This window comes from Battus philenor, unplaced genomic scaffold (genome assembly GCF_028537555.1).
Source record: "Battus philenor isolate CCGP_79_NKW_IND1 unplaced genomic scaffold, ilBatPhil1.0.hap1 SCAF_27, whole genome shotgun sequence".
NCBI lineage: Eukaryota > Metazoa > Arthropoda > Insecta > Lepidoptera > Papilionidae > Battus > Battus philenor.
This window is the reverse complement of record NW_027181690.1, coordinates 2,668,097-2,694,529: the sequence shown is the minus strand read 5'-3', so window position 1 is coordinate 2,694,529 and position 26,433 is coordinate 2,668,097. Positions and strand designations below refer to the sequence as shown.

The following is a 26,433-nucleotide window of genomic DNA, read 5'->3' as shown; positions in this document are numbered from 1 at the left end:
AATCGTACAAAAGCACAGTGCAATGTTAACCCGCTAGTCCCGACCTCCGATTCCCGCGAGTGTTAAAACAGTCATATAATATCTGCAATATGAGCATTCCATTAAAACATCTGAAATTCTCATTTATTCTGAATTTCCTTCTTTGCATCGCCTTTCATCCTCTCCTCAATTATCAGTCTAGATCTAGCCGTAACAATGTATCACAGTCTAATCCTATTTTATTAGACACTGAGTTATTTATTTGTTTTACAGATATAAAATAACTAGTACTACGTTTGTCGATCCATGACCTATACTCCAGAACCTTAAGTTACCAACAGCCATTTGTTCTATACGCTATATGACCTACTCAATGCTGGTTACTTTCGTTCGTCTTCGGATCTCCTCATTTCTCATTCGATCTCGAAGATAAATCCCTTGCCATGGCTTGTTGATGGGCCACAGTTTAAAATCATAGGTGGTAACACAGATTGTCGGTAGACTTTGACTTTTGGGCGCTAAGGGATATTTATGTTGACTTTCAGCGACTTCCAATATACTTATAAGCAGAGGCGTAGCTAGGGGGTGGCGAGCGGGGCGGCCGCACCAGGCACCACAAGTAGGGGGGGCAACAAAGTTAAAGATAATTTTTTTGAATTTTTTTTTATTATTTTGATTATTGATGATGAATAATGAAATGTTAAAAGAAAAATGAAAACCATAAATTAAAGTAAATAACATAAAAAGAATATCGAATTTTACTATTTTTATGCTAAAAAAGTTGTTAAATAATATGAATATTAAAAAAAATAAACGGTTACAAATTATAATATACACAGTGTTTAAGCCTTTTCATTCACAAAACACATTAATTTTTTTTAAAAGGGCCCTAAATGACAAAATAATAAATTATTACACTATTGCAAGATTATTTAATGATAAATAGATTAAATAATTTTACAATAATGTCAATAGAACATGAACTAGTCGACACTATTGATTTTGAAAATGTGATTAATGACTTAGCAGGCCAAAAAGCGAGGAATGTTCGTCTTTAAATTTTCCCAATAAATTTTATTAAGATCTAATGTTATTTTATATATTTATTATTATTTTGAACCAAAAAAAAATATATTTATTAACTACATTTTATGAATTTTGAAATTATTTAGACTCTTTAGAGGGGGGGGGGGGCACCAAGCCCCAATCTGCCACAGGTCCTAAATACCATAGCTACGCCACTGCTTATAAGTACTTGTACATCCATATGCGAATGCTTCTTACAATTATATGATTAACACAGGCCGCCTTTTGGATTCCGTCACGAGAAATCCAACGATCAAAATGTGTGAAACTTCGTTCCTTTTTTCTTGTTTAATGTTATAATATCGTTCGACGTCGGTTCAGGCCATAAACGTCTACAAGGTATAGGCCTCCCCCAAAGATATCCATGTATCTACATACCATTATACCCATGCTTGGCAGTCATATTAGCGATGGCATGGATTATGGTACTAAAAGGACGCTGCCACCCATCCTATGGAAACTTTTGAGAGCAATGGCGATCCTATATAGATAATACAATGTGAATTATATTATATTGTATCTCGGAGAGTCGAACCAAATCCTTACCGCTAGGCTACCACTTGTTCAATGTTACAACGGTCACGTTAAAAATTATCAATTTCGTTTTAAAAAAAAGGCCAACTGTCGAGTTTGTCTGCATTTTATTAGATGAGCATTCCGAGCAGACAGCAGCTTCCCGAGTAACTACACTTAAAATATCTTTATAGGCATTTATGCGCACTTTTGAATCGTCAATTATTTTATCAATTAGTAGGAGGCTACCACTGGCTCGGAATGTTGATGTACTAAACAATTCAATTACTAAATTTTTATTTTTTTTTTTCTAAATGGTAGTTGAACTCTGAGGAATATTCATCATCATGTCAGCAATACGATTTTTGCTGCTGCACATAGTTCTTCTCCAAAGATTTCTGTTAAGACCGGTAGGATGTCATCTGCATTCAAGCCTCTTCACCCTGACACGCAGCTGCATTTGTGGTCCACAGCGACCACTCTTTTAAGGCTGTAGCGGCCTTCTTCACTTTCATCATCATCATCATTTCAGCTATAGGAAGTCTACTGCTGGACATAGACCATCCTTATATTCTTTAATAGCCTCCGCTATTAAGGTCCTCTCGCTCTCTCTCTCTATCGTATATACTCGTATAAGTTTCTATTGTGTTTAATTTCTTTATTTCACATAAGTGTTTTGCTATTCCTCTTATTCCTTTAATTTCTAACCCAGCCTATTGTATTTTCCTCTTTATTCCTATTAAGTACGACCTCTATTATCGCTTTGCAGTTTGAGAAACGCATGCTTGTCTTGACTGTTTATCAGCGGGGCGATGCTGTCCTCCTCTGTTATCCTCCGAATCCGGGAGATCCCTATAGATTTGCAAAAGGGACGGTTAGAAGCGGGCTGCATCCAGTCTTCAGACCTTGACAAGGTTGTGCACCTAGTGGGTGCGTTAAGGAGAGAGAAATAAAAGACAAGATTGGTTTTCCACTTCATACTCACTGTATGTCTTTATTTAAATTTTATCTTTTTTTTGTGATTTTTTTTTATAAATTTATTTTATTTTAAAACTTTTCTTCAAAACAAACTTTATATTAATATTAAATATATTTTGAGTGTATTTACACGCTATGTACAGCCCGTTCTATGTACAAGTCGCCTTCGCTATGTACAAGTCCGGACGCCGGTGCGACCGCTCCTGCGATACCGGGGGACCTTTGGAGCTACCAGGGCATCGGCAAACATGAACATCTGTGGCTACTCAGTACGCATCGGATACGCAGCGAACACGCAGCGAGACGCTCCGGCCATTGCGACGCTCACAAATCCTCCGGTAAGCAGTGCAAAGTGCACGCGGCGCCAAGGCGGCCGGACGACGTGTTCACAGTAACTAACGATATCGAAGCGTACAGACTACGTGTTTAAATATATATTAGTATGATACAGGGTGAGTCTCGCCGTCCGGCCGCCATACCTTACGCTAGCTGTAAATTTATCCGCACACGTCATTTAATATCATTTTTAGTTTATTTTATATTTTCGTTAATCACTTAGCAAAAGTTCGAAGCGTCTCGCTCCGATCGCAGGGGGGTTATAATGAATGCATTGTCACGGGAGCGTCGACGCCGCGACCAATTTTGATACAAAAAAAATTGTTACAAACGTCCGGGTACAGGACGTGTCTCACCCCGCACCGCAGCGGCACGAGACGCGTCCAACGAACATGCCGTCCCTTTCCAACGGCACTTAAATAACTAAGAAAGATAACATTGAAAGGTACACTAATATCATTAGAGTAATGGCAAACGTGTAGTCCGATTACACTGCTTTATTTACAAAAAGAGACGGCATCTCGACTCGCGCACACGCAAACACGTAATCCTAAATTAACTCTAACAGGAAGTCACAGAGGCAGCGCCTCGTTTGTACTCGTAGTGCCGACACGCCCGCGCACACACGCGCACACACACGCACACACCGACGCATAGGTCATCCGAATTCAATGAGATCTATATTCGTGAAGTCTCCAATAGGAACCGAACCAATCAGGTCCTAACCTGACTCTCTTTGAAAAGGGTTTTAATCAAATTCTGACATGCCTATGCCCTACAATAAGGGCGGTATATGAATAAAAATCACTTAAAATTTATACTCCATTCGATAGTGGACCCTAATGGTATAAACTTAAAAAACAATTTAGAATATTACAAACATGTAATGTAACCGCATTTAAAATTAAATTGTATACCTTTACAATAAAGTTAATATTTCATTATTATTATAATGAAAATAAAAAATCACACTTAAAAATCTATAATAAAAAACGCTACGTAATGTACGCGATATCCAAACTTACGTGGATATATTAAGCAGTCATCGGAGACACATGGACTTGGAGATTTTCAAGAAAGAAGCTTATTTTGGGTGATTATTTCATTTTCAAAATAGCATTGGTGATTTGGGAAGATGCAGAATGCTCCATTATGCCCCAAATTACCTCAGGTTCACCTGTAGTTGATATATAGTTTGAGAGACTGGGTTTAAAAACTGGATTTACAGTACATGCACTCATGTACACATGGAAGGGAGAAACAAAAGGTTGTCCCACTTAAATGTTGATCACATCCGTATTATTATTGCTAATTGTTTTAGCTCGTCAATGGTGGCTCGACCGTATATTAAAAGAGGTATACTTTTGCATACCAATCATAATAAGTATAAAACGTTACGCCTCTAACAGATGTAGGGTTTAATAAAAAAATCAGATAACCATAGACATACAGATGTTTATCTATATTGGCCAAGCACCTGGCACCCTAGTTATGTTCGGACTAAGTTATATCACATCGGAAGCAAGTGTATGACACTAAAACAAATTCAATGGTAATATAATTAGATCATACTACTTCACGTGTGGGAAACTACATTGTGACGTAATAAATAACTTATGTAGTGTCGTGAAGACCAAAGGCCACGAACTAGATGTTATGTGGTTATACCCGCGAGCATGTGCATGCGTATGTTTGCATGCGTGTTTTCCTTCAAAAATGCATGCAATGCCCTCAGCTGTGTATAGATGTTAGCTGTCACTGCAGGCAGTGGCCACTGTAAACTGTTTATTCATGCGCCTACGCAACCGTGCACTTCACCGCGTACGATGCTGGTGATTGTTGACATATAGTTTGTATGTGTGCGTTTGTCGCGGCACACTAGTTGAGTCTGTTGCGCACCGTACGCCGGCTGCGTCAGAGCAGATTTCCGAATGTTGTTGTAACGCTACAGATAACTCTAGGGCCGGAGTACACTCAGAGGGCTATGAAACCGTTATGCATGTGTTTGTGTGCGTATGGCGAAATTATCTCGTCACCGGCTGTTTGCATCGGCGCGGGCGTCGTGGGCTATTGTCGCGCGCGCGGTGCGTCGCTGTGTAAGTCATGTGTGTTTGTGTAGGCGGTGGTGCGCGGGTATGTGCGCGTCGTCGTGGGCGTATCATCGCGGCGGCTGCGCGAACTGGCGGCGCTTCTTGTGGCGCGGCTCGGGCCTGCGCTGCGGAGGTGGCGACCCGGGACAGCGACGCTGTTTCCCGGTGAACGAACGCGGTCGGTTCTTGCCTTCGCCCGTGTTGGAGTAGCGTTGCTGCATCACGCCTGCAAACATTTTTTTAATTAAAACCTTCGCCGACAGACCTCAATAGTATGATGGGAAAGAAAAAAAGTCAACAAAGCCTTGACCGATGCCATTGCTTCATAAAGGACCAAGTAGAGCTATAACTCGGTAGTGAACGATACACAAAGTGCATATCTCATGTTAGTATGTTGCTACACGTTATAAAATTTACTCATGTCATAAGAAATATGATTTCTCTCAAAGGTAATCAAATAAATATTCATAATAAACAAATTCAACACTTAAATTATATAACACCTTGCAAGCAGATTACTATAACAGTACAGTCTGTCTTAATCACTCAGTTCAATCTAGCAAAACAATCTAAAAAAACATTACATCCACAGTCATCAGTCAGCGCCTAGCTGCCGACCCTATGGATGGTTCAGACTCCAGAAGAAAAAGCGTCATTTGTTCACTTTGATTGTCCTTTCCTCACGAATTGAATCAGTAATGGTTCTTGATGATGGAGACCAAAACTACCGTAAATAGATCCTCGCCTCATTGGTATAACCTGACGGATTAATGTCCATAATAATGTGTCCACCAAAATACAGATTAGGGGTCATATCCTCGCCATACCTGATGGAATATTGTTGAAGTCAGAATTGCTCGTGATGTGGTGTATGATCAGGCTCTGGTGCGCTGAGACCCGGCGCGGCGTCGGCGACGAGCACTGCAGCGCAGACAGCGGCGGCGGCGAACTACGCGCGCCCACGCCCACGCCTGCACCCGCCACGCTGTCCGACCACTCCTGTAAGTGACATTACTATAGGTTAAACCAAGGTATCACAAGCAAAATATATTAGATAATACAGCATGTTCACTAGGACTGTCCAAAAAAATTCCAGTGTTAAAATATTCTTTTTTTATCTCCCAAGTGGCATTTGCAAAATTCACTGGTTCGAAGGAGCACTGCGCAGAGGCGCTTAACCAAAAACCTCTGTAAAAGTAGGATGCTCGAGGGCTACTTGTGGTGCCGCTGCTCGGACTAATACATGCTAGTTTTACCTACACTTTATGGTCTATGATAGTTCTTCAACATTAAGAATCATGTGGGGTCTCTAAGTTCTGGAACAAAGATCACAGACCAATAACAAGGCGGGTATGAATGTCATGTAGTAGGTGGTACCTGGTCACTGTCGCTGGGCTCCTGCTCCAGCTCGTGTTCGGTATCGTGGCCGAAGTCAGGCTCGGGGTCACGGTGCGGCTCGCGATGCGCGTCCGGGTGAAGACGCGGGTGGCCGCGGGGCGGCGGGGGCGGTGCGCGTGGGAAGAAGTACGGCTGGAAGGTGTCGCGCACCCAGCGCCGGTACTGTAGCACGTGGTCGGTCACGCGCAGCACGCGCCCCAGAGCACTGTGTCGCGACACCAACGAGCCCTGCGCATGCGCGCCCACCGCCTGCTGCAGGATTATGTAGCCGTAATCGAACGCCTGCAAAAATACACGCACAGAATGAGAACACATTAAACATGACCAAAATAAATGTAGTTTCATACCTGAATGATGTACTACTACTGCCATCTAAGACCGTTATTTGGAACAAATGTTAAAAGACATTGCTTTATTAAGACATTTGATCGTCAATTTATTTCGACAAGAACACGCCGTCATTAATTTAATATGACTTGACAATCTTTTGATGTGAATCAAGTATTTTAATTTACTCTGTGGTTTGTGTAGGAGAATAAATATTGTTTTCACCATTTTTCTTGAATTTATGAAACTTTTTCAAGGAAGGAAAAACGTCCTTTGAGATGGGGTTCTTTTCATCTTTATTTAATTATTAAATAATTACTATATGAAATCGCCAAAGAATCTGCATGCAATTCGATGATTATGACTAATCAAGGTCTAAAAGGTCCTATTCTAAATATATGGGGAGGTCTGTATCCAGCAGTAGACACATCCTGTAAGTGTTCTGCCACAGGCACTCGCCCAAAGAGATGAGTCCTCACAAGTGTCTACATTCACTAGGAGCTCAAAATCAAATAGCACCTTTCGACAATCACCTTTAACATCATGTCAGGCAATGTAATCCCAATGCAAGACATCGGTTTCCCTCAAAGATTGCCAAAGAGTACTTGTTATCTAATAATGTCCAGCTTTATGATGGATGAACTAATTTAGAGTCTTCAAAAAATCTGGGGAATGACAGACCTTATTAGGAAGAAAGACTGAGACGTTACCTGCTTGACCTGCAACGCGCCATAACTAGATCGACCAATGTCATTGCCCGGTGTCAGAGGGTCTTCGATACACAGCAGCGACGGACGGTGACCGTCGTTCATCTCCTGCGGACAACGAGAACTTTATTACAACATTTAACTTTACAATTACAATATTCGATGGGCATGTACTGAAGCGAGGACACACTCAACATGCACCAGTAGCCTAATAGTTCCAGTACAAAAGACAACTCTAATATTTTCTGGAATTAACAATGTAAAGTCTAAATATTGTGGTATTAGTAAGGTAAGAGTAGAGAATGTTGTTGTCTATCCCTTATTAACCCTTAAATGCATGACTTTTATTTATACTTTAAAATATATATCTTGCTGATAAGTACACTACAATGCAGGGAAAAAAAGAAATATATATATATATATATATATATATATATATATATATATATATATATATTTATTTATGTAATGTTTTTTTATAGTTATTTATTAAAATCAACCTAATGTTGCAGATATACAACACTGCATTTACTTTTAAATGTAGTACTCATATTATGTTTGAGTGGTATATTGCAGTATTTCATCATTGTGAATTTAAGGGTTAAATGAAACTCCCCTGTGAAGAATAGAAATGGCTGTTTATTCATCAGCAGGAATAACATCATGAAAGGTTCCCAGAGTCACAGAAGTTACAAAATTTTAAAAAGGGACTTCTATGATAATGGCAGCAAGGGATCATGTCACAAAAACCAAGGAGATGGCTAGAAAACTTTGTGGGAAACCCCATAAATGTCATAAATTTAAAAATAGTAATATCAATATCATAATCAAAGTCATAATTTCTAACAAAATAGCATTTACATACTAGAATTAAATGTAGATAAACTTTAACAAAACAACATATAATGAATGTTCAAAACTAATATTTAGATCAGTGTTTCTCAATATGGGACCCATATCTCACAGGAGGCAATTTTATTGTTAAGGGGGCAATTTGAAAGTGGACTCGACAAGAGTGTAACCCTTTTGCTTTAATATAAAAATTGTGTATGTTACAAAGGGCGTAAGAATTTTAGGATGGTTAACGAGCATGGCACATAAAAGGTTGAAAAATTACTGATTTACATAGTTCAATCTGAAATTTGATATTTAATGAATAGAAGTCCACTGCGCTACTATAACAAATACTTGTAATTAAAAGTAAGTTAATGTCTAATTTTCAATATTCTTCTTATTCTTTCTTGGCTTTGCAGCACTTTAGAAAAATCAAGAGATTGCCACAAAATAAACTTTAATATTTATTTATACATAGACTATTACCATATTTAATATGTTGATACTATCTAGAACTTGGTAAAAAAAAACTCAATAGTTACTCTTTTGAAGATAGATTTAAATTTTTTCTTGTTATAAATTGAATTTTAGTGCATTTAATAATTTATTTAATGTAAATTTAATATACAGTTATACACGGTACTGTTGGTTCCAATTTTCTAAATATGTTACAGCAAGGTACTGAATATTTATTCCATCTAAAGTTAAAGTGAACAGCTTGGCAAGGAACTTTCATATAACTAGTCTTGTTTCTCATATGAAAAGTTGCAAGATTCTAATCCTAGGCAAATTTATCTCCTATATAACATTTAATACAATAAAAGGCTTTATATTTATCTTGCCTTAACATAAGCTTTGGATTTTGTCGCATAAGCTATTCATGGTTACCTTCTGTATTTCATCTTTGGAGACATAGGAGCCCCCATTCTTGACCCGTATGGCAGTCTTCACATAGTTAAACTTCCTGCCGTACAGCTCGAAGAACTCGATGAGGAGTACGCCCAGATTGTGCTGCTGTCGCAGACGCTCCGGGCGCGGGTGCAGCTGCAGGAAGCTGATACACATCAGGATGAGGGAGTACGATGAGATACCGCCAGTGAACACCTCATTGAGGTCCCGCTGGAGCAGGAACTGCTTCAGGACCATCACCAAGCGGGAGAGCACCGGGTACTTTTCCTGAAAGAAAAAAAATTGAAAATCAGTAGTGATCACTATGCTAAGTATATCATAAATTAAAAATATAAAAAATACCGATATTTACCTTTATGCAAAACTATACACATACATACGCTGGTGTGAAATCCCCCTGTAGCTTCAAAAGTAAATGATGGCCTTCCTTCTTCTTTTTAACGGATAAATATCCACTGCAAGGTATAGGGGTCACCAAATGACCGATTTTTCGCTGTCCGACATCGTCGTGGCGTCGACATGACGACGGTCTATCTAGTGGGCGGCATATCCACGCTGCGTCTACCGGTTCGTGGTCACTACTCGAAAACCTTTTAGGCTGCATGAGCGATGACACCGCCTAATGTCACTTTAGACCAGTGATTCCCAAAGTGGTCTCTATCGACCGCTCGGGGTCTATGACAACCTGCAAGGGGTCTACGTCACCGAAAAAAAATTTGGGGTTCATGAAATGAAAATGGGGGTCCACGATAGTGGATCTCAACACATACACTGATAGTACCTATTTACTTACATCATACTATCTTAGAATATCAAAACATTTACATTATTTATAAAAGTACCTATGAAGTAAAAAAATACTATATATGTTTATAAAATTGTGTAAGTTGTAGGATGTTGGTATTCGCTTTGTGGTCGCAATCCATTTTGAACTGATAAAAACCTGAGAGTCGAAGTATCAGAGCTTCGCTACCTTGCACTGACTTGTTCAATTCGTCACTGTATAAATACGAACGTGGGACAAATACGTTTATTCGTTTCCTGAATCTTGAAAAGGAAAGTGCTAAGAAGAAACGAATGTCATAATACAAGAGGAACTGACTGAACTAAGTAGAAACTACCCAACACGGAAAAACATGGCAAGGGGTCTACGACACAAAAAAGTTTGGTGAACTCTGCTTTAGACGAACAATTCTTCGAGCTACGTCAACAGCCTTACTTCTTGTGTGGATGCCCTTGTCGCAATTTGTCAAGACAACCATAGCATGTATAAGTATACGAAATAGCCATAAATATGATAAACAAATAACGTAATCCTTAGAAAATCAAGCCGAGAGCGTTACGTGAACTTACCTTGAACTGCTTGATGAGCTCTGCGCTCTTGACGCCGCTGCTCATGTTGAAGGAGATGTCCACCTGCAAGGGAGGCACCGGTTAACTCAATTCGATAGCAGCACACAATTTAGTCTACTGCACACTCTCTCCATACAACTATTAAATAGGTAGGTTCACTATTCAGAACCACAAAAGTGTCGCCAATTTCGCCCATCATTTCTCCCAGAGGTAACGCTTTCTAAAATGGTTATGTGAGATTCCTAGCTACTAAAACTCCTTCTTTGGTCACCGTCTATGTAAAGTGAGAGACTCCGGTAACTTCGCAGGACTAGGTGTTTAGTCTAAACACCTTTAGCGTTCTACTTGCTCAAACTCTATGAAGCTGTAAAGGCCAAATGCCAATCAAATAATATTTGTGATCCTAGATTAGTGAGGTGATCACCAAGAAGTTATACAGATCAACAAGCGACCGTCAAAAACAATTATCGCATCAACTTTTAAATATTTGCATCATTTTATTATAACACAATCACCATCACCATTTTAGCTGTAAGGCATCTATTGCTGGATCCAGGTCTCACCCATTGGTTATCAGTAGGACTGATTAGAAGCCTGCATTCAGCCTCTTCCGAGGACCTTGAATAATGGGTATTATTAATAATGGGTATATTATTATCGCAGAATAGCCGACCTTGACATCGGAGTACTTGTCTGTCATCTTGACGATGGGCACGGTGGCCTTCTCCAGCACCTTGATGCTCTCCTTCTCTGCAATGTCCTGAACCACTAGCTCGCGCTCCAGCGTCCACAGCGGCAGCTTCTCCCATTGACCTGAAATACGCATACTCTATAACTCGACATCTAATATTATTTTAATTTCCGTAGCTATCACACTTGAAGGTACATAAAACTGTGACCGAGTCATAAGGTAATTTTCTTTATAAAACGTAGATTCTTCATTTATCCTTCCAACTCAATTTCATTCCCTTTAAACTCAATTTAAATTTGTCAAGGCTTTTTCCAGTCCTCGAAACTTTTTTTACTTCGCCCACTTTTATTACCGTCAGTTATAAAACGTTGCGTATGTCAGACAAAGACGGACGGCGCGCGAGCGAGAGGGCACGGTTAGAGCGCCGCCTACTTCCTCATTCTTGCGCGAGCGCATGTTTACATCCGCATAGCGCGACATGCTCAGTTAGTAAAACAGATGGCCATCTGTGACCACGTGGCCACGTGGCGCCCTCTGTAACGGTATGACTCTTTCAGAAGATATAATCGCGAGAGAAAGAGATCAGAAGAGTATATCTTTTTCACAATCGTGATAATTGGCAGTACGCGGTCTTAACTCTTGAATCGTAGTTCTAGCAGCCATCTGTATATACACTGTCTTAAAAACTTATTATGTAATTAATACTTATGCTTTCCTTCTTTAAATAAAATACATTATGAAACATGACTGCAGAAAAATTTTAGAAATTTTAAAATTAACTTCTAGTCGCAACTTCTAGAAAGTTCAATGGAACTGTCTATTCTTTTTTGGACCAGGTTGTCTCCGTCAATGACTACCGGCGAGCTTAAGCTAGGGCCCGGTCGGGTCACAAAAGATGGACATATGGATGCTGATTGGTGCTATGGAAATCTATAGCAGAAGCCTATGTCAAGCAGTGAACATCCTAAGACAGAAATGATGCTAAAAGTAAAAAAAAACTATTGCGGTACTTAAGTGAAGGAGTCCCGTATATCTATTTTAAACCACCTGAATATCGGTCGTTGAGATTAAGTAGTCCTCAAAACGACGCGCGAAAATGGTAGATGCGGCCTGCTCAAGATTGATCATTGTGGCGATGTTAAAGGGAGACAGACCTATGTCTATCGTGCGACAACATGATGTGATAAGTACACGCGTAGGAACGCTTTTGCACCCGATGAGGTGGCAGCGAGCAAAATACACCCGAGCGTCATATCGTAAGACCGGCCTTGAGGACGCAATTACGTTATTGTTTGATTCATGCATGCGTCAGGTATTCTCAACCTTCAGCGCGCCGAGCTTTGTTTTTCGCCCATGAAATTTCATGACAATTTTTTTTAATTTTCATTTTTGATTATAAACTACGACAGAACAATCTTATTAAAACATTCCATGGCATGTGGGGCGTATACGTCCCCGCTGCACTTTCCGTTCAGGCCATTTGCAATTATCTTTAAAAACAAAAGATTCTTAAAACTGACTTGTAGGGTCGAATATAGACATATTCACATCGCGTATGCGCGTACGTGATGCTTTATAAATTTATAATTTTTTGCAGTTTTGAAAAAGTGTAAAGCATACATCTTAAACGACTTTTTTAAATCTTTAAAGTGTGGTTCGTATACGTCCCACGCGGCCTAAATGGAAAAATCTTCAAAAATTGCCGTGACACGGAACGTGTTAAGTTTCGGAAACGGTTGACACAAGTCTCTTCCACATAGTTCTTTTCGATAGGTATAGGGAGGTCAATGTGCAGTAGTAAACGTTCAACGGCTTACAATGATTATGAAACTGGGTCAATAATAAGCCCGACACAAGCATTTTATATAACAGTAAACAGGATATTTTTAATTAGATCACGGAACCATTTATGGAACTTATACTAAAAAGAAGTTAGTGATAATTTGGAGAGCGAGATCAAAAATAAATAGTAACTAACACTAGTTATCAACATACAATTGTAGCACTGCAATATCTTTGTTCAAAAAATAACTTACTATATTGTTAAAATAACACGTGTTCATGGAGCCTGTAAAAGTTTGAGCACAACTGGACATAGCGATGACATCAGCGACATTTACATCGCAGGATCGAATGCGTCATGCGTCGAGCCGGCCACCCCGCGCACGAGACGCGGTGGCGCTCTGCCCGGCCACGCGCCGGTCGCGTGACGATCCAGCGCTTGTTCGCTCAAGAAGCGCGAAACAATGACGCAAACGTCTATATTCATGTAGTTAGCTTGCTGACGTCTGTACATGACGACAGCACTACACAGAAAATCCAAGGAGAGCTTTCTTCAATAGTTGGTCCAAGCTCAGAGGTTTTATTCTTTACTCGAGTTGAACTGCATATGTGCGTAAAACATGTAGTTTATAATTACTTGTTACAACGTGCAAAAATATAATAAATTTTGCGTCGAACCCAATGCACCAAGTTTTCTATAAACCTTAACGGTTCTTGAAACATCCGAACCTAAATATAATCTGTTAATACAGAACTCCCCAATCCTTCAAAGGTCCGTCAAAGTGTCAAGTAAACCAGATCAGTCAAGCTGATCTAAGTTGGCTCTTGAACCATACACGCATATCCCGCGACGGGCTATCTAAAATAGTACAACGCGAGGGTAGACCGTGTGGTGATCCCTGACCGGGAGATACCGTGGTCCTCCGTATAGCGCATACGATCACCAGGAGGCTCTTTGTGGGTAGGAATCCCACATACCCTGTCCTCCCCCCAGATGCAAGGCATCTTGAACATCCAGAAGGTTTACCCCTAGAAAACAATTAAAAAAAAGTTTGATACCGGAGACAATAATTTGAGAATCCAATCATCAGTTATATCAATAAGTTGGTGTCAACACTTTACCCACAGGCCATCGATTATTCAAATTCTGATTTATGTTAGATTTGGTTATTCTGGCAAGCAGCAAGCATTTCGCATTCTTTATTCAAATTATCGTTGCTCTTCTCTAGGCTTTAGCTTTTAAAAATAGATCGGTAAAGTGTTAAACTAGCAAATATGAGCTGTGCCTAAACCAAAAGCAATTTTGGATCATATATGAGTCACAGAATGAAATAGGAATATTACTAGCCAGAACAGATGACAAAATCAATAACGCTACAGAATATATATTCTGTTTTATAATGTCATTCAACTTTTATATAGACGGTTGGATAACAGAAAAGAAATAAAGACTTGGCACGATCAACAATGAAAGTGAGTGGGTGAAAGTGAATCGGCATAATTTCGGATTTCATCTGAATTCTTGAATGCTGAAATTGATTGCGCAATAAAACGTTTCATTATAATGCTGTTGAAGTGGCTACACATCGCGAACTATGCTAGGTATTCTTTTTGTGATCTGATCCGGAGTGAGGAGATCCGAGGTCGAACTAAAGCAACGGACATAACTCGCTTGTAAGAAAGGGACTAATATATAGCTACTTCCTCTATGCAGCAGTAGTCGTGCAACCGACCAGTGCCAAACACTGTGGCTGGCGGGCGGTGCACTTCATTGCACGACTAATCGGTGTGAAATTACTCCTGAAGATGCCCCGTGGAGGGGTGAAACACGTGTAGAGTAGATTAACGGAGGTAGTTGTGTTTCGTATTGTTTACCGCATGCGTATTTATCAGCGGGCTGCGGGCGGTGCATTTTATTGCATGACTACTGCTACATATCGGAAGTAACTATATATTAGTCCTTTTCTTAAATACGTTTTATTATAATGCTATCGAAGCAGCTACATATCGCCAAAGCGAACTATGCTAGGGATTCCTTTGGGCGATCTGATCCGGAGTGAGGAGATCCGAGGTCGAACTAAAGCAATGGACATAACTCGGTTGATTGGCAAGTTGAAGTAGCAATATATAAATCACATAGAACAGGTAGTTTGGACCGACAAGTGAACCGTAGTGCATCTCATAAGGCGGACAAACAACTTTGTTAATGACGTCGGAACACGCTGGTTGAATGCCGCTTTCAACAGGTATTATATAGGGAAAGCCTATTGTCTAGCAGTGAATATGGGATGAGGCTGAATGTTCTGTTATCTTTGTCTTTTTTTTTTAATTTATATGCACTAGTTTATGTCAAATTTCAATTAGAGGTTGTCAAAGTAAAAAGCTGAAGACGCTTTTTGTTTTGTAAAAGAAATTTTAATAAATAAACGAATGTAAGTCGTATGTAGTATCAATCTAGTCTTCCCACCATATTATTCGGCGATACCGCATTGTAAGGTCGGGTAATTATTGAAAGCTAGTTGTGCTTGGCGAAATTTGTGCTCGTATGGGATTTTTGTGGGTGTCCTTTATTTATTCTAAGATAAAAGTCAATTAAGTTACTCCTTATTACATTAGTTACCTGCCAGTATAAGTCCAGTCAAAATAAATCCAGCCAGACATCAGTTTTAAAATATGTAATGTTGGTATATGTACCGTATATATTCATATGTATGTAGTAAAAAAACCGGTAATTTTATATATACATACAGACACTCCTATTACTGTGTAGATAAAGGACGAGCAACAAGCGGCCCTTTTAACATGCTATTGCGGCCCGCCAAGAGAGCATTTCGAAAATTTAATTTAATTTATCGACTCTCTCTCAACAACATATTGTTATAAAATTTATTATAATAAAATTGTAGTACATTATACTAAACCAAAATAATTTATTTTTGACGAGTTACTTTCAATGCGACTTGTTCAAACACGAAGTAACGCGACTCATGATTTTTTTGTGTTGAATATGTCTAGGAAAACTTCTAATTCAAAATTCTAATGCTTATAATAAATATAGTTTTGTGGACTATTAATTAGTGTTACTTTATACGCAGAACGCTAAACAATTTAAAAATTTAAATTGGCCCGTTCAGTAAAAAGGTTGCTGACCTCTGATATAGACAGATATTTTGTGAACACATGATTGTTAAAAAGTAATTGTTGAGAGAGTACGTATATCATTTATAATCTCTGTATAAATATCGACACGCTAACTGCACAATCATTCGGATGTCTGAAGGCGTTTTGCGCTGTTGGAAGATGTTTCTGCGTCTTTTTTTTGAACAATTTTTGTACAGTTTTTAATTCAATTTTTTGCAACATAATTATCGTAGTAAAAAATTAGTAGCTAGAATCTTGTATATCCAACTATAGATACGACAAGCGTCTAATAAAACACAAAAAAATGATTAAAAAAAACCACTTAGTGAAAACTAAGTGAAGAAATATATGATTCATACTTTGTCCAACCATATTGCCAGATTTGTTATTTTCTCTAAAATGGAGCCCTAGAAAGCAAATTCGTCTCGCTTCATCTTGCTGGATATGATAATAAAACATCCGAATCTGTTTTCCTAAAAGAGTTACTGTTCCTTTACATCATCATGTCAGCCTATGCACGCCCTTTACAAGACACAGCCCCCCCCCCCCTCCAGCAATGATCTCCTTGACTACGTCATCGGTCCACGTGGTTGAGGGTCTTACCAGTGTCTACAGTTTTTCTTCGTATACAAGAATTTAATTTAATTCACCGGGGGAGCAGCGGCCGCTAGCTGTGCTATCTATCCGGGCCTCTTATCGTGAGGGTCGCGCTCTGACCTCTTTCGAATAAACCGTGTGCCTCAGAACGCGCGCACGTGATACTATATCGGTGTATTAAATAAATTTTTATCAGTGACTTTTGGGTATTAAATTCATCGACCCGTTAATATTTATTCCGTTTCTCTTAAAAATTTCATAGCCCCAAATAAAAACAAGCACAGGACACACAGCGGGCGTTGGATCTATAGCCTTTTTTGTTTTAGGATATTTCGGAATGTTCACATAAAAACCTTGCCTCTGGGGGAAGCAGTGTTATAAAGTTAAACATGGTCTTCCGTACTGTTGCAGAGGTCGCTTAATCTCCTACGCTTCGACTACCGGGGTATCATGGTTCTCACCTGATCGGACCAGCGCATCGGGTTAGGGTCTCGTGATCGCCGTCCATCCATTTTTCCGATGATCAAAATTTTTCTCAATGATAATTAATATCACCAAAAATATATATATATATATTCTAAAAATTGTTTTGTACGTATTGTGGAAAGGCCAGTGAACACTCCATGTATGACCCACCCTTCCTTCAATAAATATTACAATAACATACAATGAGGCTTTAGCCTTTTGAATAGAGAAACTTCATCTTTCAATCTAACACACATCAACTCGTTCTACAAGAGCCTGAACATTAAAAGACTAATCTAGTAAATTAGTAGCATTATAAAATCTGCTAGAAAGGAAGATGATAACTCACCGATGACGACCAGGTCGATGTCGCTGGTGGGCAGGTAGAGGCCGGTGCGGAATGAGCCGAACACCTCGACGCGCGCCTGCGGCCACAGCGCGAGTATGGCGCCGCGGATGCGGGTGACCACCGTACTGCGCACCAGGTGCTCCGTCTCCGTTGGCGACATGTACAGGTAGAAGTGTTCGATCTCCTCGTGCAGCCTGCAGATAGACCATCCGTTTAGTACACGCACACAAGCGTTACACAGCTCTCCTGTGTCTGTTATAGGTGAAAAAACCTTTAAAGGTGTACCACAAAAAGCCAGTAAAATAAATTCTTGCATTATCAAGGATTGAAACAGCCCACACTATCAGAATGTATTTTATTTTATTGTGCCACATATAAACAAAGATATATAGACAAATAAATACGAAATTTTTTTCGAACACTACACACCAAACAATTTCCTCATCTCCATTCTTGCATCAGACAACAAGATGCACGGATTCGCGACATCCGTACAAGGTTAAATTTCCTTCAGCCCCCGCACTAAGGGTTTTGACAATACTTTTATAGTGCAAACGACCAAGGAAAGTGTAACAGCCTACCAGACAATTAGAACTTAGGATTCTTTGAGACAAGATTGAATAGTTTCTTCTAGGTAAGCATGTACCACCATAGAGCTCGTCATCGCTTAAAACCAAGCGAGGCAGAGGTCAAATGCTTCGCCTGATCACTGCATTTTCAATATCAATTTAAAATTTTTCTGTCAGTCTTTTGTTTATTAAAGATTGCACGGACAACTCGTTCTCCTAGCACAAAAATTTGTACCGATATCGGATGCATTATGCTATAAAAGTAACTCGTAAAACATGCTCCACTTATAGACGTGTCAATTGTCGGATTTTATAACTGTTTTTGACAAAATACAAGGCTTTTAAGATTCTTAGAGAATATTACATGTTACGTTAAAATATACAGATTTATAACAGCGCGTGTTTCTCCTGTTTCTTCTCCGAGATCACACACACAAAAATATCTAACTAAATAACTGAGGGCACATGGCACGGATCTGGGGCGGCAAATTTTTCACCTAAGTTAGGGCGTAACTCCAGACCTAGACTTTTATGTTTATAGGATAAATAGTTTTAAGTTGAGAAAAAATATTAATTTCTGAATAGTTTTGAATGGGGCGGCGAAATACCCATATTGGGCCCATGGTCGGCTTTGTAAATCCGACCCTGGACATGATCAATGTCTAGACAAGAAGAAGCCTTCGCGAGACAAGGGGGGCGGGGGGGTGCAGCGGAGGCGCGGCGGGGTCAAGGACCTGCCGCACGTGGCAGCCGACCCGGCATATTGACCCAATATCTACGCGCCGTCTCGCGGCCCCGAGACCGCCCGGCCCTCCCGTCGCGTGGGAGTACCGGGAGGCGCGCCGTTTCCTACCCTCCCGCCGCTTCCTAAATGAATATTTAAAAATCTTAACATACATCGTAAACAGCCACCGATACAAATTCAATTATTCTTTATTTACTTACTATGGATTACCTTTCTTGTTGACCTTAAATGCTTCAAACTCGCTAAGAATACATGAAAGAAATTCAGCAGGTATACATATTAAATTTAATTGTTTATTCTGTCCTTGAGGACTGCACTGCTAGAAGTTATTGGCTTGTCGCATTCCACTAGCTTTACAAAGTGATCAGTTTATACGGAGTGAAAGATGTAAAAATAAAAAGATTTGGCTGTATAGGATTGGTGCTGGACGCTGTTAGCCATTTTGGCTTTTACAGCTTCTTTCTTGATCAGCGAGCCCTGAGTTTCGGACTCATCCTAAATCCGTGAGGTAATAAACGAAAAATAAAATCAACGTCAGATGCGTCGCCTGACGTATTACATTGACTATATCTATTCGGTTTTCGGAGAAAAGTGTGATCCTTTCCTCCGAAGACATTTTAGCTAGGAGAGGAACTGTTTGAGTCGCCGGCGCGTGCGGTGCTGCATCGCGTACGGACACGAGGGCGGCACGATTTAAAACCGATTCGTTTGTCGTTCGCGCTCCGTAAGGCTTGCCGCGGGCGATATGAACATATGACGAACTCGGGTTGGGTTCGTTGCCAGCCGCGTTAACTACCAGCGGCTTCGAATGTATGGCCTCATCTAAATAAAGTGACAATGTTTCGCGAAAATAATCTGCGATGGTTGGTAGCTCGAGGTCACTGTGAAAGCCTTTTTTTGCTGACAAATGACCTATACATCCACTCTTAGCTTTTAAACCTAAAACCAATCACCGTGTATTTATGTTGGGCCATGTTTAAGCTATTTCCGACAAATGTAACACGCTATTTTGACGACTACGTGACCAATAGGATAAGTCACGTAAGCGTATTTAACTGCGGCCTTCACGAACCGGAAGACGTCAATATTAGGCGGGCTCACGTAAACGGTGCTTGTTTGCATTCCGTCACGCAAGTGTTGCGATATCACAAGCTCTGATAACTGCTCCGAGAGCGCCGGCGGCGCTTATGAAAGTTGCAACCGGTCGCACCGCGACGGCCTTGCCGCTCACCGCCGCGTGCGCCGCCCGCGTGCGCCCCTGTCCAAACTATATCTGCTGACTTTGAGATAATAAACGAAAACATTCTCCTGATATATTTCAAAAAGAATCGTGACAGCATATTTTAAGCGGCTAAAGTTTGTTAGAGAACTAATCACTAAAATCAATATCAGATATTGGCAAACGTTTTGTTAACCTTCTGACTGCCAAGCTGTTTTAGCCATGACTTCCCCAGGTGCCAAATGGAAATATCAAGTGTAGGCTTTCCTTATGTGAAAATTTGGGATCTTTACATTCTATGAATGAATATAACACATTATGTATATCATTATGTACTGAGACCGCATTCATGGCACTTAAAGGCAACAGAGTACTCGGTGTGCCATGAGGTCGCCGGCGGGTCACGTTTTTGTAAAACAGAAAGCACGATAGGTTTTCAAAGCCAGCTTTGAAATATGAATAAATTGTAAATTCAATACAAAGAAAGGTTTCTATATACATATTCTAATGTAAATTTTCTATAAAAAGTGAGGCCACCTGCGGTCTCATTGGCACCCATGGTAACCGCTTCTAAAACATGCTGCAAATCGTATACCATCCCGTGATCCAGTTGCAAGGTGCCTAATGAAGCTAATAATTACCGGAGAATCGGAAAAAAATAATATTCCTTAGATGTACAGATGAAAAATTGTGAGGTAGCCGGCGGCCCTCACGGCACCTATTGTTGGGTATCGTGAGGTAGCCGGCGGTCCTCATGGCACTTAAAAGGTTAAAGCCAAACGGTATAGTTTTTTTTTAAACAGTTTACCGGTGAGCAATCGCTCATTGAACCATTTAAACATTGAGGGTCACATATGAAACGCGTATAGGGTTTCATCGGAAGTTTCCCACAAGCCTATTGCAACTATCAAACACGAGGCAAAAGTGAGCCGCGTGACCCTGTTGCCCAACTTAACAACGTTGTTTTAGAATCCAAGAAAACTTTTAAACTTATTGCTATATCGCTAAAACTTGACCGCAGTCATTAGTTAATATTTTTACATTAACTCCCAATATATTAGAGGGACCGGAAAGAAAATTTGTTTCTGTCGACGTATGTCAAAGAAAAATCGATTGATTCGTTACCGCTCCGGCATTGATTTTGTATACTAGATGGCAAAAGTTTGTTGGTAACCAAGGTGAATTAATTTTTGATTAGAAATAAAAACTAGTTAGAAGTGTAGACGTGTAAATTTAACTTAAGAAAGCGACATTACTTTCTGGTCCCCCATATATATATATATATATATATATATATATATATATATGGGGGACATATTATCGGGAAAATCAAAGCCCAATTAGTATTAATTAGCCAGCGTCTGGAATAATTATTTGGATATGACGAAAGACTGATATTTTATTATAAATTATTTACCAAATTATTATTAATTATTAACATAAGTAAAATAATTGGGTTTAATTTTTAATATTTCAATATGGTAGAAATATTCTGTACTCATATTTATATGATAACAATAAATATATTTTGAGTAATTTGTAATACTTTTAGGATACCTTTAAATTGTATTAACACGTTAGCTGCCACTCCGGTCACCGGTGACCGGACCCCTACCTACATCTACGCGCCATTACGGTCACCGGTGACCGCAAGGCAAACCTGTTTTTGGAACGAATTTGTACGCCGGAGGATGCGTTTTTGATACATTTTCTGTACTGAAGTGGCCGGAGTGGCGCTGTAGAATACTTCTTTGGCGTGGTTCCTGCCTACCTACGTTTTTCGATTTTTTTTTCTTAAATTATAAACATAACAGTTTGTGATAAGTGAAGAGCAAGTTGTTTGTGCTCTTTGTTTGTATTTTTAATCAAATTTAGCATAGGAATAGCCTTAGCTTGGATTAAGAATAACATAATAGAAATATGCTATTTCAATCTCAAATGTTCTACACCTACATATATGAGAACCATAAGGGTTCAAAAAGTTTGTTGAAGGAAAAATAAAACAACTTTAGTATAAAAATCACAGCGCAATAATTATCCAAAAGTATCAATCAAAAATAACATTAACATGTCTAATTAAAAACTTAAAAATAACGATGAGATTGATTGAAACACGCCAAACAAAAATATGGTTCGTTTGGGCATTATTTGCAGTATGTTTGTAGCATACTGAACAGAAACGTCTTGTGTTTCTAACATTGCCCTCTCGCTTTTTCAACTGGTGCTTCAGCCGTTTTGGTCTTTCAGTATTTTTGGGTTTTTCACTATCCATTCCTGAATCTACCAGAAACTCTATTAACTGCCTTCTATACCCTACTATACTTTCTCTAACTTTTTTATTTTCAGTGTACATAATCCATTCATTTACAACAGCTGTATTTAAAATAACTTCGATTCCTAATGTTTTATAATTTAACTGTTTTTCTTAATGGCGACGAATATGCAGCCAGGAGAGGGTGACCGGAGTTGCGGTCACTCCGGCGCCTTCGTAACGTTTTTACATATTTTCGCTTCACAGCGCCACGTAGGTCACCGGTGACCTCGTCAGGTTTTTTGAAAATATTTTGAAAACTATCGAACCGATTTCACTTTAAGTTAGATATATTTTCATATCTTAACATTCCACACCAAATATCATTAAAAAGTTTTTCTAAAAAAATATATATTTCTTCTATGGCAGCTAACGTGTTAATTAAAGATTAATATATATATATATATATCCTCCATTGGGTGGACCGACAACATAGCGAAGGTCACGAGAAGTAGATGAATGCGGGCAGCGCAGGACCGGTCATCGTGATGATCTTTGGAGAAGGTATGTGCTTTGCAATGTGCATACATCGGCTAAAAAAGGTTCGCATTTTATGTACTCTAAAATGTAAATCTGAATTAATAAAAATAATTTAATTCTCGATTTCGGTTTGACCCGAATAAAATGGCACTCTAGTCTCACCGATGGGCTGTAAAGCATACCGTGTCAATTTAAAAAGAAAAATTTTTGAAGCAAATTTGGTTATAAGTTCTTTTCTACAAACCAATTTCGAACCTTCGTCATTTCACCACCAGACATTGATCTCGGAGACAAAGATCAATATGATCAAGGTAACACGATCGTTTTCCACATTGTGGATGAAAATCTTGACCTAAACTACGGTTCGCGGTCTGCATTCTCCACTTAAAAACCTCAATAACTCTGTTGACCTAAACATCTGTTCTACGAGCGACGTGACCCTACCACCTGCCACTACAACTTGCCACTCTGACCGATCGCCATACTGACACTTATGTAAACTTCCTATATTTTCTAGAATATATACTACAGATTGACAATGTTGTCAAATTGCTTAATAATTAATATAATGGTAATTTATAATATAAATTCACTCATTGAAAGCTTTTACACTTGCAACCAATCCCTATATACTCGTATAGATACTAGCTGATCCCGCAAACGTTGTTTTGCAAAAAAAATTAAAGTTTTTAATTAACAAATAAAAAATAAGGGTTAATCGTAGAGGGGTGAAAATTTAGGGTTGTATGTATTTTGGTATGCTGTATCATAATAAAATAAAAACCAACAAATTTGTTTAAAAAAAAATTAGGGTTGGACCACCCTTATCACTTAGGAGTATGGAAAATAGATAGTAGCCGATTCTCATACCTACTGAATACGCATATAAAATTTGGTAAAAATCGGTCGAGGCGTTTCAGAGGAGTTCAAGTTCGAACACCGTGACACGAGAATTTTATATATTAGATTTTATTGTCATTTACCTTAAAAGTCGAGTTATTTTTTGTTATAAATTTGCGCCTGCCAATCCAAAAAGCTACGGTACTTGGACAAGGCTGAACTACTCTGTAGGTCATTCGATTGGCGACACACGCAAAGTTCAAGGTCGCTTTCGGGCGAGCGGGTGGTGCGAGTCGAACTGGTTCTTACACTCGGAAACTAACGAGAGATAACGTTTTGAATACGCAATTTGGTCCGTACTACTCGATTTTTAAATATTTAAAAGTCTACTTTCCAGTTTAAACAGTTATTGGCCTAAACACCTTACATTTTGATAATATATCTCTACAGACTACTGTATAGCCTTCCGGAGATATCCAATAGTACCGTAATCCTTGGTGCAGTACCTAAGATTCCAATGGCCATATGTTCTTCAAGCTATATGGTATTTTTCATATTAATGATGATTAAATTTTATAATTCATTAATCATATTAATGGATTATTAGATTCTTTACTTTATTTTGAATAGAAGATCGGTGTAAATAATCAATATCAACGTACGTATGTACATCTATACCTCAGTTTGCAAAACGACAACGTAAAATCTTAAAGAAAATAAAAGGCAATGTAACAGATTTGTAAAAATATATATATTCCATTAATAATACAGTAACAAAGGGGATACATAGCAACGTACCACAGGGAGATAAGCTTCGACCGTTACTATAGACCTTATACCGGATTGACACGACGCTGAGGTCTCAGTTTGCACAACGCAAGGGCCCCAAGAGACCTCGGTTTTGACGTTTAGCAATCCGATCCGGCGCATCCTGCCGCTCCCGAATTGTATGATGTATTTAAAACGACACGGAAGTAGGCGGCACCATTACAAGCCGTGAGAATGGCAATTCGTCACATCCCTGTATGTAATATTGCTGCGGGAACCAGAGGATTCATGACGTCTCACATTGGTCCTTTTAATGCAAAAAGCTTTATTATAATTTTATTTTGTCAAATTCATTTATTGAACCTTTAAATATTTATCCACGTTAGGCTAAAAGCACCACAACCCTCAGGCAAGATAAGATCGAAACATTTATTTCACTTTTCTTAGAACATGATCCTGGAATTGTTGTTGGTAATTATTTAAGTCAGTGATTCTCAAAGTGGTCTATATCGACCCCTAGTCTATGAGACCCCTGGTCTATGACAACCTGCAAGGGGTCTACGTCAGCGAAAAAAAATTTAGGGGTCCATGAAATGAAAATGGGGGTCCACGATAGTGGATCTCAACACATACACTGATAGTACCTATTTACTTACATCATACTATCTTATAATATCAAAACATTTACATTATTTATAAAAGTACCTATGAAATAAAAAAATTATTATATATGTTTATAAAATTGTGTAAGTTGTAGGATTTTGGTATTCGCTTTGTGGTCGGACATTTTGAACTTGTAAAAACCTAGTGGAAAGGGGGTTCAGCGCTGTTACCAATCTACTAACGAAAAAAAGAAACAGACTGGACATCATTAGCCGAGGAGATTTAAGATTAACCCTAACAAAATTGACGCCAAATGTTGAGAGCTTATTATCAAAACATCAGGTTCATCCTTCTCACTAAAAATGTTGACTTATTTCTTATGTTATTATTAGTTTATTTTACGTTTATTTAATGTTACGTATATTTTACATAACAGATACAAAATTTTATTTTGAGTAGTTTTAATTTAAATTCAATTTATAAATGTATAAATTAACATGTAGTTTTACTTCAAGTTTTTAACACTAAACTTCAATACAGTTAGAAATTTACAGGAAATCAATATCAGGTAAGGGGTCTACGACACAAAAAAGTTTGGGGAACTCTGATTATGTAAGGGCGCATGCAACAGAATTAGCCATAGGCTGATATTATAGCCATAGGTGGCGATAGTGGAAAGTCCCGCGATGTGATGAAGGCTGTACACCAAACCACAGTTGCTATGTCGCCAAGTAATCTCAGTATAAAGTTATCTAAGAGATAAAAGTGAGGGAGGCCACCAAAATAACACAGTGGCACATTTCGCTCCGATGTAACAAACAATTCACGGAGCTGATAAAGCATTTCGCGGCCGCGTTTCGGTTTAATCTAATCACCTGAGCGGTGCAAGATTAGCAGCTGCTGTGGCGGTGTGCGTGTACGCCCGAAGGCCGCCGCCGTCTCAGGCGCGACAGAAGCCTCTCTAAGAGTATAGGGTCTCTATCCTAACTGAAATAAAACACCTTTGAATTAAGCCGCAAGTTTATTTCATAAGTAATATTAGTATTGACGAAATTACACGACTTTATACACTCGCGGGAATAATTCGTATTATTTTTATTTTCTTCTAAAATTCCCGACTTCATAGAGTTCAGACTATTACAATAGGGTTCCAGAAAACGTTCAGAAACATTCCATTGCTAGATTGTCCACTGTAAAATACTTTATGAATATGGCGCCTTGAAAATGACTTTTTAATTTTTTTTTATTGTACATTAAATATTTAATATTCTATATAAAAAAATACATAGTCGTAGGTTTGAGGCATTTTATCTAAACATGACGTTTATAATAAATGTAATCCACCGTATCTCAAATAAAGAAT

At 38.9% G+C, this 26,433-nt stretch overlaps 1 protein-coding gene across 1 annotated transcript in view; it reads right to left on the bottom strand.

The window, feature by feature from the left end:
• Positions 1-4,553: 4,553 nt before the first annotated feature.
• The window catches only part of LOC137925456 (non-canonical poly(A) RNA polymerase protein Trf4-1-like), a 37,468-nt gene continuing 15,588 nt past the window's right edge, over positions 4,554-26,433 (bottom strand). Inside the window, exons 2-9 of the mRNA XM_068768899.1 lie at positions 17,536-17,729; positions 11,184-11,323; positions 10,511-10,573; positions 9,137-9,424; positions 7,418-7,522; positions 6,360-6,662; positions 5,810-5,981; positions 4,554-5,208 (exon numbers count right to left, since the gene is read on the bottom strand). Coding sequence (XP_068625000.1) covers positions 5,051-5,208; positions 5,810-5,981; positions 6,360-6,662; positions 7,418-7,522; positions 9,137-9,424; positions 10,511-10,573; positions 11,184-11,323; positions 17,536-17,729 — 1,423 coding nt within the window. The 3' untranslated portion in view covers positions 4,554-5,050. The remainder of the gene's footprint in view (positions 5,209-5,809; positions 5,982-6,359; positions 6,663-7,417; positions 7,523-9,136; positions 9,425-10,510; positions 10,574-11,183; positions 11,324-17,535; positions 17,730-26,433) is intronic.